Genomic DNA, 11172 nt, shown 5'->3' on the forward strand with positions numbered 1-11172 from the left:
AAGATTTTGGAGGGAAATTTTCAAACTGGTACGGAGTTCGAAACCAGCCACCCCCACATTGTTTATAGCGCGCTGGTAGCACAGTATCCATGTTACGATGTGACATTGGTAAACGTTTAAATTCAAAGAAAACGAGGTGTGTGGTGTTCGATGGCGATTTCTTTCTCTTTCTTTCCCTCTTGGATTTAGGTCTTCTTGATTGCGCTGCCATCGCCACTAGCGCCGCGTGACAGGCGCATGGATCTCTAGCCGTATGAATGCGATGCTTGTTCTAGAAGAGGTCCTCCTGGCTCAAGTGGGGTACTCGTGTCAGATCGATCGATCATCGCTAAGCTTCGAGATTTAGGGCAACAAGGATGGAGTGCTATGTTGTGGTACACAATGTCGCAAAGCGGCACAACATCGGGACGCTTGCTCGCAGCGCCACGGCCTTCGGCGTTTCGGAGATGATCCTCGTCGGGAAGAAGGATTTCAACAGCTTTGGCAGCCATGGCTCCGCGCACCATGTCCGCTTCCGGCACTTCCATTCGCTCCTCGAGGCCAGGGATTATCTCAAGGTTTGGTCGATGATTTTTTCTTTCCTTCCTTGACGTGTGGCTTCCAAAGGGAATAGGTTGTGATATCTGTGGAGTGGAGATAACCGAGGGCGCTGTGGCTGTGCACAAGCATCCATTTCAACGTAGCACTGCGTTTTTGCTTGGTAACGAGGTGAGAGAGCTCCCCGTTGGCGATCAACGTCGATCAACTTTAGGTGTTTCGTCCCAGGGAACTGGTTTATCGCCCAAGGAAATGGAGATTTGCGACTTCTTCACCTACATACCTCAAGTTGGCTCCGGCACTGCGTCGCTAAACGTTACAGTCGCTGCCTCGATCGTCCTGCACCACTTCTCTGGCAAGTGTGCTTTAAGTTCGATGACAAAACTTTGTTTTCTCGCTTCCCTTTCTTTCAGTATGGGCTGGTTTTCCCGAACGTGAGAGAGACGGCCAGAAGTTCATCGTTGCCGACCGTCCTGCCCGTCGCCAAGGCCTGATATGCTCAAACCCGGAAGAAGTCACTCAAGCGCGGCAGCAAAAGAAACTAAGCGGCTCCACCGACTGGCTAGACTCGGAAGAACAAGCTATGGCTCCCGACGAACAAAGAATCGCAGGTTCTTTGCTTGGAATTTTTTACGACTAACACGTAAATCCCCGGTAGAGTTCTTTGTTCCACAGAAACTCGACTTTTCCAGGACTTCCAAGTAGGGTTCTTGGCATCAGTGTGTGATGAGGTGAAGTTCTCTCCGGCACTGCTTCCCAGCGAATTATGCCTGGACCAGGCCCTCACCTCATGTACACACTTGCCATGGGTACAGGAATGATGCATCTCTCGCGAGGAGCTTTCACCTCGCACCACTGTCTCGTCTACACGCTCAATGCGTTCCTCGGACCGGACTTGGGCTCCTTTTGCGAGTGGCTTGCACAGACGAGCAGCTTTGGTCGGGCTCTCGGCTCCAAAGCCATGGACTACGTCCACGACCCAGTGTACTATGTACTAATCTTGGGAGCTCCTCTCTGTTCCATGTACAGCAAGCTTTCAAGAATTCTACTCCAGGCCGGATTTCTTCCAACACTACCCGGGGTAAAGCTTTTTTGTTTTTTTTTTTTTTCTCCTTTCTTACTTATCTTTGCTATTTGTTGTGTTTGCAGGTCCACTTGAAGCCTAAAGAGTGCTTGTACCTCATCGCGGCCGGGAGTCTCTCACAGTTTTTTCTTGACAACTTGTTCGAGGTAAATGCCACAAGATCTAAGAACGCGAGTTCGAGTTTTGTGAGAATCCGTGGCAGGAAAATGGTCACACGAAAATGCTTGTGTGGATTCTAAGCACCGGGTGGTGGCACGGCGCTGCTCCGCTCGATTTCATGTCGGTTTTGATCGTGGGACTACTCTGCAGTGTACTCCTTGCAAGTTTCATCTACATCAACAGGTAAGTTCTTTCGAGAACTCCTTCGATCAAACTTAGTTTTCTCTTTCTTTGTTCTTTAGATCGATCAAGACAAATCATTCGCAGCCTCTTCGAGCGCTGGCTTCCATCGCCATAGTCGCAGCTCTCTACACCCTCTGGTGTGCGATCAGAGTATACGTGATGGTTCCCCGATTGCCTGCCGTGGGAGAAGAAGCCGATTTGGGAATTTTGGTGTTCTTGGCGATTTTTTTCTTCGCCCCTCATGCGCTGTGCGTGGCGTCCATGCACAGCATTGACACTTCCAGCGAAATCCATATGGTGTAGAGTTTTTTTAACTTTGTGTCGGGCCTGAGAATTAGGGTTTATGGGTAAGGGCAAAGCGAGGCGGAGGCGGCAGCACAACTATGAGGCGGCGCACAGGACAGGTCTGGAGCTTGCGCCTCCGCCAGTGATGAAGGATGTGGACGCGATTCCCAGTAAGCTTCGCGCGATCATGAAAATCATGGATCCTCGCGGGGGTAAGTCTTTGTCGATTTTCCTTGGGAAACTTTGCCTCTAAAAATGTGGTCTTCAAGGCAAGCAGCCAATATCAGCTGGCAAAGTTGAGAATGTAAGTAGTTTTCTTTCATGCCTAGCTAGAACTTACTCGTGTTTTTTGCTTGCTAGGCAACAGCAGTGAAGAAAGATGCGGTAGGGGCTCCTTCCACCGATCAAACTCCGGCTGATGCAAGTAAGCCCGGATCCAAAAAGAGGAGGCGAAACAACACCGGCTTGGACGAGTTTGCCGAGAAGCTGAAAGCCGAGAACGATGGAGGCAAGAGTCGGGAGCGACGCAAGAAGTAAGCTGTAGAAGCAAAGCTTCCAAATGCCACAATGCTGACCACACCATGGCACAGGTTTCTCAAGGAGAGGAAGGAAAAGAAGAAGCAAAAGCAGCTGGATGCCATAGACCACAGCCTCCAGCAACTGTACAAGCACGAACAAGTCACGTTTGGAGAGGTTGCTCAAGCTCCCCCAAAGCTACCTCGGCTGCGCAAGAAGGTATGTGTCCTGGAAACCGTGCAAGCCATTTCCAACTTAGTACGTGGCTCTTTTCGGTTCTGTCCAGGATGAAGATGCCGCTGGGCCATCGCTGGTCTCGCAGGAGCGCCGGAGGCTCCAAGCGGTGGAGGCGTATAGAATGAAGAGGGACTGGCAGTCGAGGCCTGGCTCACGACTTGACTCGAATCTGAGCTAAGTTTTTTTCCTCTTTTCCTTCCTTTTCTAGAGAATCCCAGGAACTTCGAGCCAGCGCTCTCTCTGTCAACACAAGCGAGCTAGGCAGGCAAAAAATGCCAAGCCAAGCAGAAGGGAAAAAGAGAAGGAAAAAAAAAGTGAGGCTCCACTTACGCGTGGTCGAGCTGATGTCCTTCACGCTGTCCTCTACGTACGATGGGGGTGGAATCTTTTGCGGAAATTTTCGAAAGCGGACACTTATTGTCCTGGTGCTGAGAGGATGGACGATGATTTGGATGGCTTACGTAAGGTCGGCAAGCATTCGCATGACAATAGCGAAAGGGAAAGCAAAGCATGCTAGAAACTACCCGAGTTTGTTTAGAAATGGATGTGTCAAAAGCAATGCTAGATATGCTCCAATTTCCAGCATTTTCCAGTATTTTCCAGCTATCCATCTTGTTCGTGAACTTCAAAAAAAGCTTTGTCTATGCGGTGGTATGTTTCAATTCTGGCATTTAAAACCCAATTCGGTAGTTGCAATAGCACGCATGTCCCAGCGCTCGAATGAAAAGAGGCCAAACTCTCTCTTGTCTTTAAATCTCTCCAAATTATCATATCTAAATTGTAGACACTCTTTTCTACAACATGCACACAAAACAAAAGGACTGGAACAGTACAACCACATGGCTATGACCATTCTTCTTCTTCTTCTTCTTCTTCTCTTTTTGTCTATGATCTTCTGTTCTCTAGATGACTGAGGAGAAGAAGAAAAGAAAAGGGTAGATTGGATCCACCAAAGTCTTTGTAGTCTTTGGTCCTGGGCTCTCCAACACTTAATTAAGAGCAGTGTTCTTTGGGCTTGAGAGATGTGTGTGCTTAATGATCCATCTTGGACTAAACGGGATAGAAAATGTTTAGTCTTCCTCTGGGGGCGAGAGCACGGGGAAGTGAATTGAATTTACTAATCCCCAAGGTTGAGAAGCTTCTCCCCTTCTGTTTGCCAACCAAACCACCTGGGTTTTGGATTTTCTCAGTATTTAAGCTGGAGATTTGCAAACTGCAAAAAAAAAAAAACATACAACCAAAAACACATTAAAGGACAAAAAAAATTAAGAAGAAAAAGGTTTTTGCATTGAATGTCTCTGCAGAAGGCATGGCTGGCTTGGGTCTGTAATGTGTAAGGTAAGGTAAGGCTGCTGGTTGCTGGCTGCTGCTTCTCATACTACATACATGGATGGATATTGATAGTCCCTCTGCTGGCCACTCCTCTTACAGGTGCAAGAGTGTTTTTGGTGATCAAGTGTTACTTCTCACAAACACTCCCTTGGTCCCAAGGGAGGATTTGTGTGCTCCCTTTTCCTTGTACTCAATCTTGCAGTTCTTTCAATATGCCTGCACCTCTGTTTTCTCTTTCCTTTTTTTCCTCTAAGAATGTGATTGATCCTACAGTTGTATGCTTTTCTTTTCTCCTTTTGCTGCAGATGGGCTGCTGCGGATAGCTGAGCTAGCTGATGCAGTGCTGCAGAGACCGCAGCAGAGGAATTGAATCCTGTCTGCTTTGGGTTGCTTTCTCTCCTTGAGAATTGCAGCTCTTTTCCTCCCTCTTTTTCTCTCTCCCCCGCTTTAGTAGCTCTGTGATTTCTTCAGGGGCATTTGCTGCTAGAGAAGGAAAAGGAAAATAGGATAGGACTACCCTCTCAACTCTGGTGTAGATTCCTCAAATTCCAAACGTTTTTCCTATGGAGTTGTTCTTGCTGACGCGCGCTCTGTGAGAGCAGACAATTGCAGCTGAAAATTTCCCCGCGAGCGGCATTTTTGATCCCCAAAACTCCTCCCACTCGAGCTTTGATCTCTCTCTCTCTTTCTCATTCGCTTTCTCCTCCCGGCGAGAGAAACTTTATGGATGTGAGACTAGCCGTGTGGGGCGTTTTTGGCGGCCTGGGCTTCGCCTTCTTCCTCATGCTCATCGAGCTCCTGCGCAGATACGGAGGGCGGGACGGCGCGGGATCGTCCAGCGGTGCACCAATCCTCGCGGATTCCTCATCCACCGCAGCAGCGGCGGCAGCGGCGGAGCTCTCAGTGGCCAATCTCCTCCGCCAGGTCCTCCGCGACTTCTCCTACCAGCAGCTCCACCAGGCCACCAACGGCTTCGCGCAGGGCAATCTCCTCCGCGAGGGGCTCTTTGCGGGCACCCTGGGCGGGGACGGCAAGGAAGCGGTGGTGATCAAGAGCGTGGAGAGCCGCGAGATGTTTGACGCGGAGGTGGCGATGCTGGCGGGGCTGGGCCACAGCAGCAGCGCCAACAGGTTCGTCCAGATCATCGGCATTTGCAGCAGCAGCAGCGCCGGAGGAGGGGGAGGAGGAGGAGGCGATTGCGCGGATGGGCATGCGCAGCGAATGCTGCTGGTGCTGCGCCAGATGCCCAACGGAGATCTGGCGTCGGCGCTGCGCCGGGGCGACGAATTCAAATCCTCCGACGGCGAGACGAGCGAGTCCTCGGACTCGTCCAGCGCCGGATCCGCCAAGCCGCTGGACTGGATCACGCGGTTCAAGATCGCGATTGGCGTCGCCGAGGCCCTCGCCTTCCTCCACCACGACTGCTCCCCGGCAGTAATTCACAGGTCAGTTCATCCCAGGATTAGGGTTTATCAAGGTTTAGCGTACCACCTTTTTCGCGGTTTTAGGGCTAGGCCTGCCACCTTTTGCCCCTTACCCATGGATGTCTTTCCTTGCAGGGATTTGAAATCCAGCAGCGTTTTCCTGGACGAAGGGTACGAGGTCCGGCTGGGGAGCTTCGGCAAAGCCTGCCGGCAGCAGTACGGAAGCGATGTGTTCCCTGTGTACGACATATACTGCTACGGGAAGGTTTTGCTCGACCTGGTGTCGGGGCTGGACATCAGCAGCTGCTGCGACGGATTCGGCGAGGCGTGGCTGCACAGGGCGCTGCCGCTGATGGAATTCGGGAAGCGCGATGCCTTCCTGAGGCTGGTGGATCCGACACTGGTGCTGGACGAGGATCACGTCAAGGAGCTCATGCTGTTGGCGGTGATCGCCAAGTCGTGCCTGGATCCCGAGCACGCCCAGCACCAGACCATGTCTAATGTGCTCCATATGCTGCAGAACCCAGCCTTCTTTCTCGCTCTGGCGGGGCAAGGTTGATTGATGCGGTCTGGTCCACAGAATCATGGAATGAAGGTGGAGTTTCAATCCGTAAAGAGGGATTGAGATTGGATCCCCTGAAAAGTTTTGCATGTTAGAGAGATGTAAATATGAAGACATGTAAAATGCGAATCAAAACTAAAAGGTACATGTACTCACACTTTTTATCCAATCATTGACCATGCTTAGTGATTTCCCAAACCATTTTCTAGAAAATGACCGTCGTAAGAGTTTAAGAAATCGACAAAGAATCGCATAAAGCTAATATAATTAGAGCAGAGTGAGCAAAACTTTTTCCAGTATACTGGATGCAACTTAAACTTTCTACAAAGCAGATTTCTCTGCATGCAAAGTCTATTAACTTGTTTCTTGCTCATCATTTGTCAATCCTTCTTCCAAATTGTAGCCCTCGAGCTATCATTCCCAGATGTTGAGCTTTCCTGACCGGCATGACAACAGGCCAACTTCCAGGACGCACTTTAGTGTCCCTGACCCTGTAATGTAAGAAATCGGGGATACAAGCCTAGGTTCAGACACAGTCTGAGATAGTTGATGGAAGGGGACGATTCCATCAGGACTCAGCACCTGTCATGGCTTCCACGACGTTCTTCCAAGATCGTCCAGATGGTACCCAAAGTGAAGCCCGGACAGCGTGTGAGCAACAGAGTTTAGGGCCGTCTCCATGCACTGCTGCTTCTCCTCCTCCCAGATTTTGCAGACTTCACCAGGCTCTGAGCCTACGCCACGTCCAGAAAGGCTCCAGCAGCAGAATGCGCCCCCCGTAATGTGCGTAAACGTCATCCCAACACCTCCGCTCCAAGCCCCTCCCGGTTGGCGAACGAGTCTCTTATGGACTGCCACGAACTCTTTGGGCTCCTCTTCGTTCAAGTAACCAACAGTTGCCGTGACGACGATCTTATGACCACGGATCGGTTCCAGGCCACACAGGAAGAAGTTCTACGATGAAGCCAAAACCACGTTGGTCGCATTCTGCTGCTTGGAAATCAGTAGGGCTTCCAGATTGGCAGCATCCTCTGCGCTTTTTGTCCAGCTAGCCAGCATATTAGCTTCGTCGATGAAGATCGTGGGAAATCCATTGAGGAAACCCGAGCCAGAACGGACATGTAGCCCTCGAAAGCATCCATGAGGTCCATGTTGACCATGGAATCCCCCTGCTTCCGCACAAACTCGAGCGTCTCCTCGAGCGTCTCCTCGAGCGTCTTCAGCGAGATCTTCTCCTCGGAAACTTCGAGACCCCACTTCCCCCAGAGATTTTGCAAATCTGTGAGCTAAGTTAGTCCCAAAATGTGAGAAATTCATGTTGCTCCCCAGGAACACCCACTTTGCTGCTCCCGATGATCGATGACATTTAGCTCTGACAATCGATTGAAGAGCTTTGCACCATAGCCATCCTATTCGCACCAGCCAAGAAATTCATTTCATAGGCATTAGGCGACGATGGTGGTGTGTGTGGTAAGATGGGCGGCCTCATTACCGCTTTGGGTCGCACACTGTCTTGGACGAGACCCTTTGGCAATATAGCCGACAGGTTTTGTAGGGAGCATGGACTAGGAGACCGCCTCCTTTTTCCTGAACGACGTTCTAGTGGACTCCGCCAATGTAAGTGAAAGTTTTCGTGTATCTTGTCTAGTCTACTTGTGAAAACTTAACAGCCTATCGAGTTCTTCGACGCGTTGAAAGGCCTGGAGGAGTTTGTGGGCACTGATGGCCGCCAACAGATACCGGACGACAACTTCTTTGTCCATTTCAAAGGTTCGAAAGCCAAACGCTTTTACGAGTGGCACTACGTTCCAGGGGTTCCTATAAAGAGGAAATCTACAGCATTGCAAACGTTCTCCTATCTTTCCAAGGATGGATTACGTGCGCTGCACTGATACTGGGCCTATGGACAACGATGAGCTACCCATAGATTCATACACTGGCTACTCTCAAAATATCATAGTTGTCTGCTAGCTCACCACTCCATGAGACGACGTCTATAGCAGCACTCTGTACGGTTTTAAGTTCTGCCTTCATGTGTTCTGGTTTTGGTGCGACATTGGGATTCCATTTCTCAATCACATGATGGAAGTGCGACTGTTTCTTCTTCTTTTGATCACCCCTGCATTCCTTCTGTTCTTTTGATTGCGCCAGCAAATAACTCACCATGGATTGCTTGATCTCCTCTTGAAGAAACACGTCGAGTAGAACGAACTTGCTGGGCATGTGTTTGGAAAGGTAGTCTATCCAGTGTGACTCCAGTACCTAGATTTTATCTTTTCCCACAGCAAGACTTGCAAAATCGGAAAAGAAACAAAAGCTCCAAGGACCATGTTTCTTCCACTCAATAAATCTCTTGCCAAGGATGCTCGAGTTGACAATCCTGGGCTCCTATAGGATTCACTTGCTGGACCGCATTTAGAGAATAATCTTAAAACTTCCAGCAAACATGGCCTAGATATGAGACTCCCTGGTAGAATCGTCGGGGAAAGGTCTCACAATTAACCAGGCAATGTTGGGTCCTAGAATTATTTGCCTCCACTTTGATCCTCTGCAGTTTGCTGGCCGGAATTTGCACCTCAAAAAGCCTTTAAAAGAGTGCTTGTCGAAATTCCAGGTGGCTTTCAAACTTCACCGGTATGTTTTCTCGATTTGTTTTCAGAGGTTTCGGTCCTGTATTCAGGGAGCCTTCAAACGAGCAATCGAAGAAGATCCACTTTTTAAACACCTCGTCGATGTAAAGATCAGCTGTAGAAACTCTGAATGCAACACAGACGACAATCACGACATACGAGTAGTGATTGTCGAGTTCGGAGGAAGCTCGTGAAGGCATCTTGAAAACAAGATGGATTGCGCGTAACATCTCTCTAGAAATCGCAGCGCTTGGATTCATGCATTTCAAGATACGGCATCAGCTTTTGATTTGTTGAGTCAAAGCTTTCGTTTCTCTCCGATTCAATAGCTTTGATCTCTGCAGGTGTAAAGGGGTTCATAGAATTCTTTCACTCGTGAAGGTTTCTCTGGTAATTTATATGGCAAGGCCTCTTTTTTCTTAGAAGTTTTCTTTGTGTGCGCAAGACCCGGACGAAAATATTGGTAGAGGTGCGAATGATGCAGATTGTCTTGTTTTCAATTTTCCTAGTTTTCTTAAGATGTATGCTAGAAGTAGAAGTTAACTCGACATTTAAAGCTGCTTTTAGAGCCGCTATCTCTTACAATCCTCATCGCAGGAACATGGTTTGATCCAAGGATCTTACAAAACATGTTAGCTGGTTCTTGTGGAATGTTAGCAGGGCATATCTAGAAGAAAAGAGAGAGATCCATGTCCTCAATATCCACGACAGTGTAATGTATATCGCCGGCTGAGATCCAGAAGCTTAGGCACGCAACAGCAGGACGGAAGAGCCATCCAGCAGGCTGTCCGATCAGCAAAACGAAGCATCTTAACGAGGAATCCTGCACTAATTGAGAACTTCCCTTTTTGCCCTGCCTATATAAAATAGTGGTACTTAGCTCAACTTTAGGGAGTTAATGTTTAATTAATTAGGGAAAACATATTCTATGGATATTCCTGGCGAGTGAAAGTTTAGGGCTTTGAGGAAGGCTCCTGGCGGTGTGCATCCCAGCGGCTCGGCGTGCCCCCATCCCAGGCTGGTCACGAGGTCTCCAAGATCTGTGAGATCTGCGAGAGACAGCAGTGGCGATCGCTGACGCCTGTTGAAGCCTTCTCACAGATGCCACTGCTTGTAGGGGTAAGTTTCTGCAGCTGCCAAGAGTGCTCGCGGGGCTTTGGGATACTCAAGAAAGCACGAGCCACTGGTGTACGTGAGGAGCTGCTACGGCAAAATCCTCGACTTGATCTGGGCACACAGTGAGACGTTAGAGATAGCTTTCGTGGTTGTGCTGGGCACGCCTGGGATTAGCAAGTCCAGCTTTGTCTTTGTTGTGTTGTGGGAGCTCCTTCAGAAGCATTGTTGGAACCTCATCCTCCTCAAGTTCAAGGAATCCAACAGGTATTACGCCTTTGACAAGGATAGCAAAGTTTCATCCACTGTCAGCTCCGCTGTCACCGTAAATTGGGTGGAGGCCGAAGAGGAAGGCAAGGTGTGGTACCTAGCGGACTGGAAGATTGGTAAGTACTACTGGAGCCTACCTTGCAAGGTTGTTATAGCCACCTCACTTGGTTGGCTGAATCACCACCACTTCTTCAAAGGAGACGATGTGATCAGGCTTTTTATCCCAATGTGGTCTCATGAAGAAATCCACATGTTGAACGATCAGGTGTTTAAGCATCCGAAGGCTAAGGTGGACAAAAGGTTTGACGAGTGAGGATGTGTCCTGAGGCATGTTCTACCCAAGATTGGTATACATCAGAAGTAAGAGCTTGAGAAAGCAATTGACAGTGTTGCTAATGCCATGCAGGATAATGGGAGACTTTGTGTGGCCAACATTGTTAGTCTTGGTCAGAGCTAGATCTCGTATACTATATAACAATCGAGGGCGATGATACTTACACCATTGCCACCAAGAAGTTAGTCACACCGTATATCACAGACAAGCTCGCTACGAGGCTAAACATGGACGTTTTGGACAGAGTTCTCAATTACGATTTAGCGACAGCAGATTCAGAAAATGGTGTGTACACTGAGTTTTTTGACAGGCCATTCTTTGAATCTGTTATCGTTAAATCATAGTTGAGAACTCTGTCTAAAATGTCCATGTTTAGCCTCACAATAAATTTGTTTGTGATATATGGTGCGGCCAGCTTCTTGGTGACAATGGCATCAATATTATCGCTCTTGACTATTATGTGGTACAAGATATCTAAAGCATAACCACCCTGATAAAGACTAACA

The 11172-nt window shown here is 48.9% G+C and overlaps 4 protein-coding genes across 10 annotated transcripts; all 4 read left to right on the forward strand.

Moving 5' to 3' along the window:
- The first annotated feature begins 157 nt into the window (after positions 1–157).
- LOC9634363 (putative TrmH family tRNA/rRNA methyltransferase) lies at positions 158–1469 on the forward strand. 6 transcript variants are annotated; one of them, XM_024671391.1, is made up of 7 exons: positions 158–295; positions 347–557; positions 614–708; positions 766–892; positions 951–1148; positions 1196–1268; positions 1353–1456. In XM_024671391.1, the coding sequence occupies exons 1-6, from the start codon at positions 254–256 to the stop codon at positions 1240–1242; spliced, it is 720 nt and encodes a 239-aa protein (XP_024527159.1). In that variant the 5' UTR covers positions 158–253; the 3' UTR covers positions 1243–1268; positions 1353–1456. The 6 variants fall into 6 exon arrangements, with proteins under 6 accessions (XP_024527159.1, XP_024527157.1, XP_024527156.1 ...); XM_024671389.1 differs by having other exon boundaries at positions 1213–1268; XM_024671388.1 differs by having other exon boundaries at positions 607–708; positions 1213–1469.
- Positions 1470–1778: 309 nt separating this feature from the next.
- On the forward strand, positions 1779–2277 carry LOC112345165. Its single transcript, XM_024671393.1, has 2 exons — positions 1779–1963; positions 2023–2277. The coding sequence occupies exons 1-2, from the start codon at positions 1842–1844 to the stop codon at positions 2264–2266; spliced, it is 366 nt and encodes a 121-aa protein (XP_024527161.1). The 5' UTR covers positions 1779–1841; the 3' UTR covers positions 2267–2277.
- LOC9652632 lies at positions 2273–3596 on the forward strand. The gene is made up of 5 exons (XM_024671392.1): positions 2273–2460; positions 2518–2552; positions 2609–2781; positions 2839–2983; positions 3051–3596. Exons 1-5 carry the CDS (start codon positions 2307–2309, stop codon positions 3177–3179), a joined length of 636 nt encoding a protein of 211 aa, XP_024527160.1. The 5' UTR covers positions 2273–2306; the 3' UTR covers positions 3180–3596.
- A 710-nt stretch (positions 3597–4306) lies between these two features.
- LOC9652633 (probable LRR receptor-like serine/threonine-protein kinase At2g16250) lies at positions 4307–6517 on the forward strand. 2 transcript variants are annotated; one of them, XM_024671591.1, is made up of 3 exons: positions 4307–4432; positions 4639–5778; positions 5893–6517. In XM_024671591.1, the coding sequence occupies exons 2-3, from the start codon at positions 5057–5059 to the stop codon at positions 6314–6316; spliced, it is 1146 nt and encodes a 381-aa protein (XP_024527359.1). In that variant the 5' UTR covers positions 4307–4432; positions 4639–5056; the 3' UTR covers positions 6317–6517. The 2 variants fall into 2 exon arrangements, with proteins under 2 accessions (XP_024527359.1, XP_002966425.2); XM_002966379.2 differs by having other exon boundaries at positions 4307–5778.
- Positions 6518–11172: the final 4655 nt, after the last annotated feature.

This window comes from Selaginella moellendorffii, unplaced genomic scaffold (assembly GCF_000143415.4).
Source record: "Selaginella moellendorffii unplaced genomic scaffold, v1.0 SELMOscaffold_7, whole genome shotgun sequence".
Classification (NCBI taxonomy): Eukaryota; Viridiplantae; Streptophyta; class Lycopodiopsida; order Selaginellales; family Selaginellaceae; genus Selaginella; species Selaginella moellendorffii.

Bases quoted from the DNA above. Each gene is read 5' to 3' on its own strand.
- LOC112345165 (XM_024671393.1), top strand. From the start codon at position 1,842: ATGCTTGTGTGGATTCTAAGCACCGGGTGGTGGCACGGCGCTGCTCCG. The intron at 1,964-2,022 runs GTAAGTTCTTTC...TTTGTTCTTTAG, and splicing joins AGTTTCATCTACATCAACAG to ATCGATCAAGACAAATCATT.
- LOC9634363 (XM_024671386.1), top strand. From the start codon at position 254: ATGAATGCGATGCTTGTTCTAGAAGAGGTCCTCCTGGCTCAA. The intron at 296-346 runs GTGGGGTACTCG...TTCGAGATTTAG, and splicing joins AAGAGGTCCTCCTGGCTCAA to GGCAACAAGGATGGAGTGCT. The intron at 709-765 runs GTGAGAGAGCTC...GTTTCGTCCCAG, and splicing joins CGTTTTTGCTTGGTAACGAG to GGAACTGGTTTATCGCCCAA.
- LOC9652633 (XM_002966379.2), top strand. From the start codon at position 5,057: ATGGATGTGAGACTAGCCGTGTGGGGCGTTTTTGGCGGCCTGGGCTTC. The intron at 5,779-5,892 runs GTCAGTTCATCC...CTTTCCTTGCAG, and splicing joins TCCCCGGCAGTAATTCACAG to GGATTTGAAATCCAGCAGCG.
- LOC9652632 (XM_024671392.1), top strand. From the start codon at position 2,307: ATGGGTAAGGGCAAAGCGAGGCGGAGGCGGCAGCACAACTATGAGGCG. The intron at 2,461-2,517 runs GTAAGTCTTTGT...GTGGTCTTCAAG, and splicing joins AATCATGGATCCTCGCGGGG to GCAAGCAGCCAATATCAGCT. The intron at 2,984-3,050 runs GTATGTGTCCTG...GGTTCTGTCCAG, and splicing joins TACCTCGGCTGCGCAAGAAG to GATGAAGATGCCGCTGGGCC.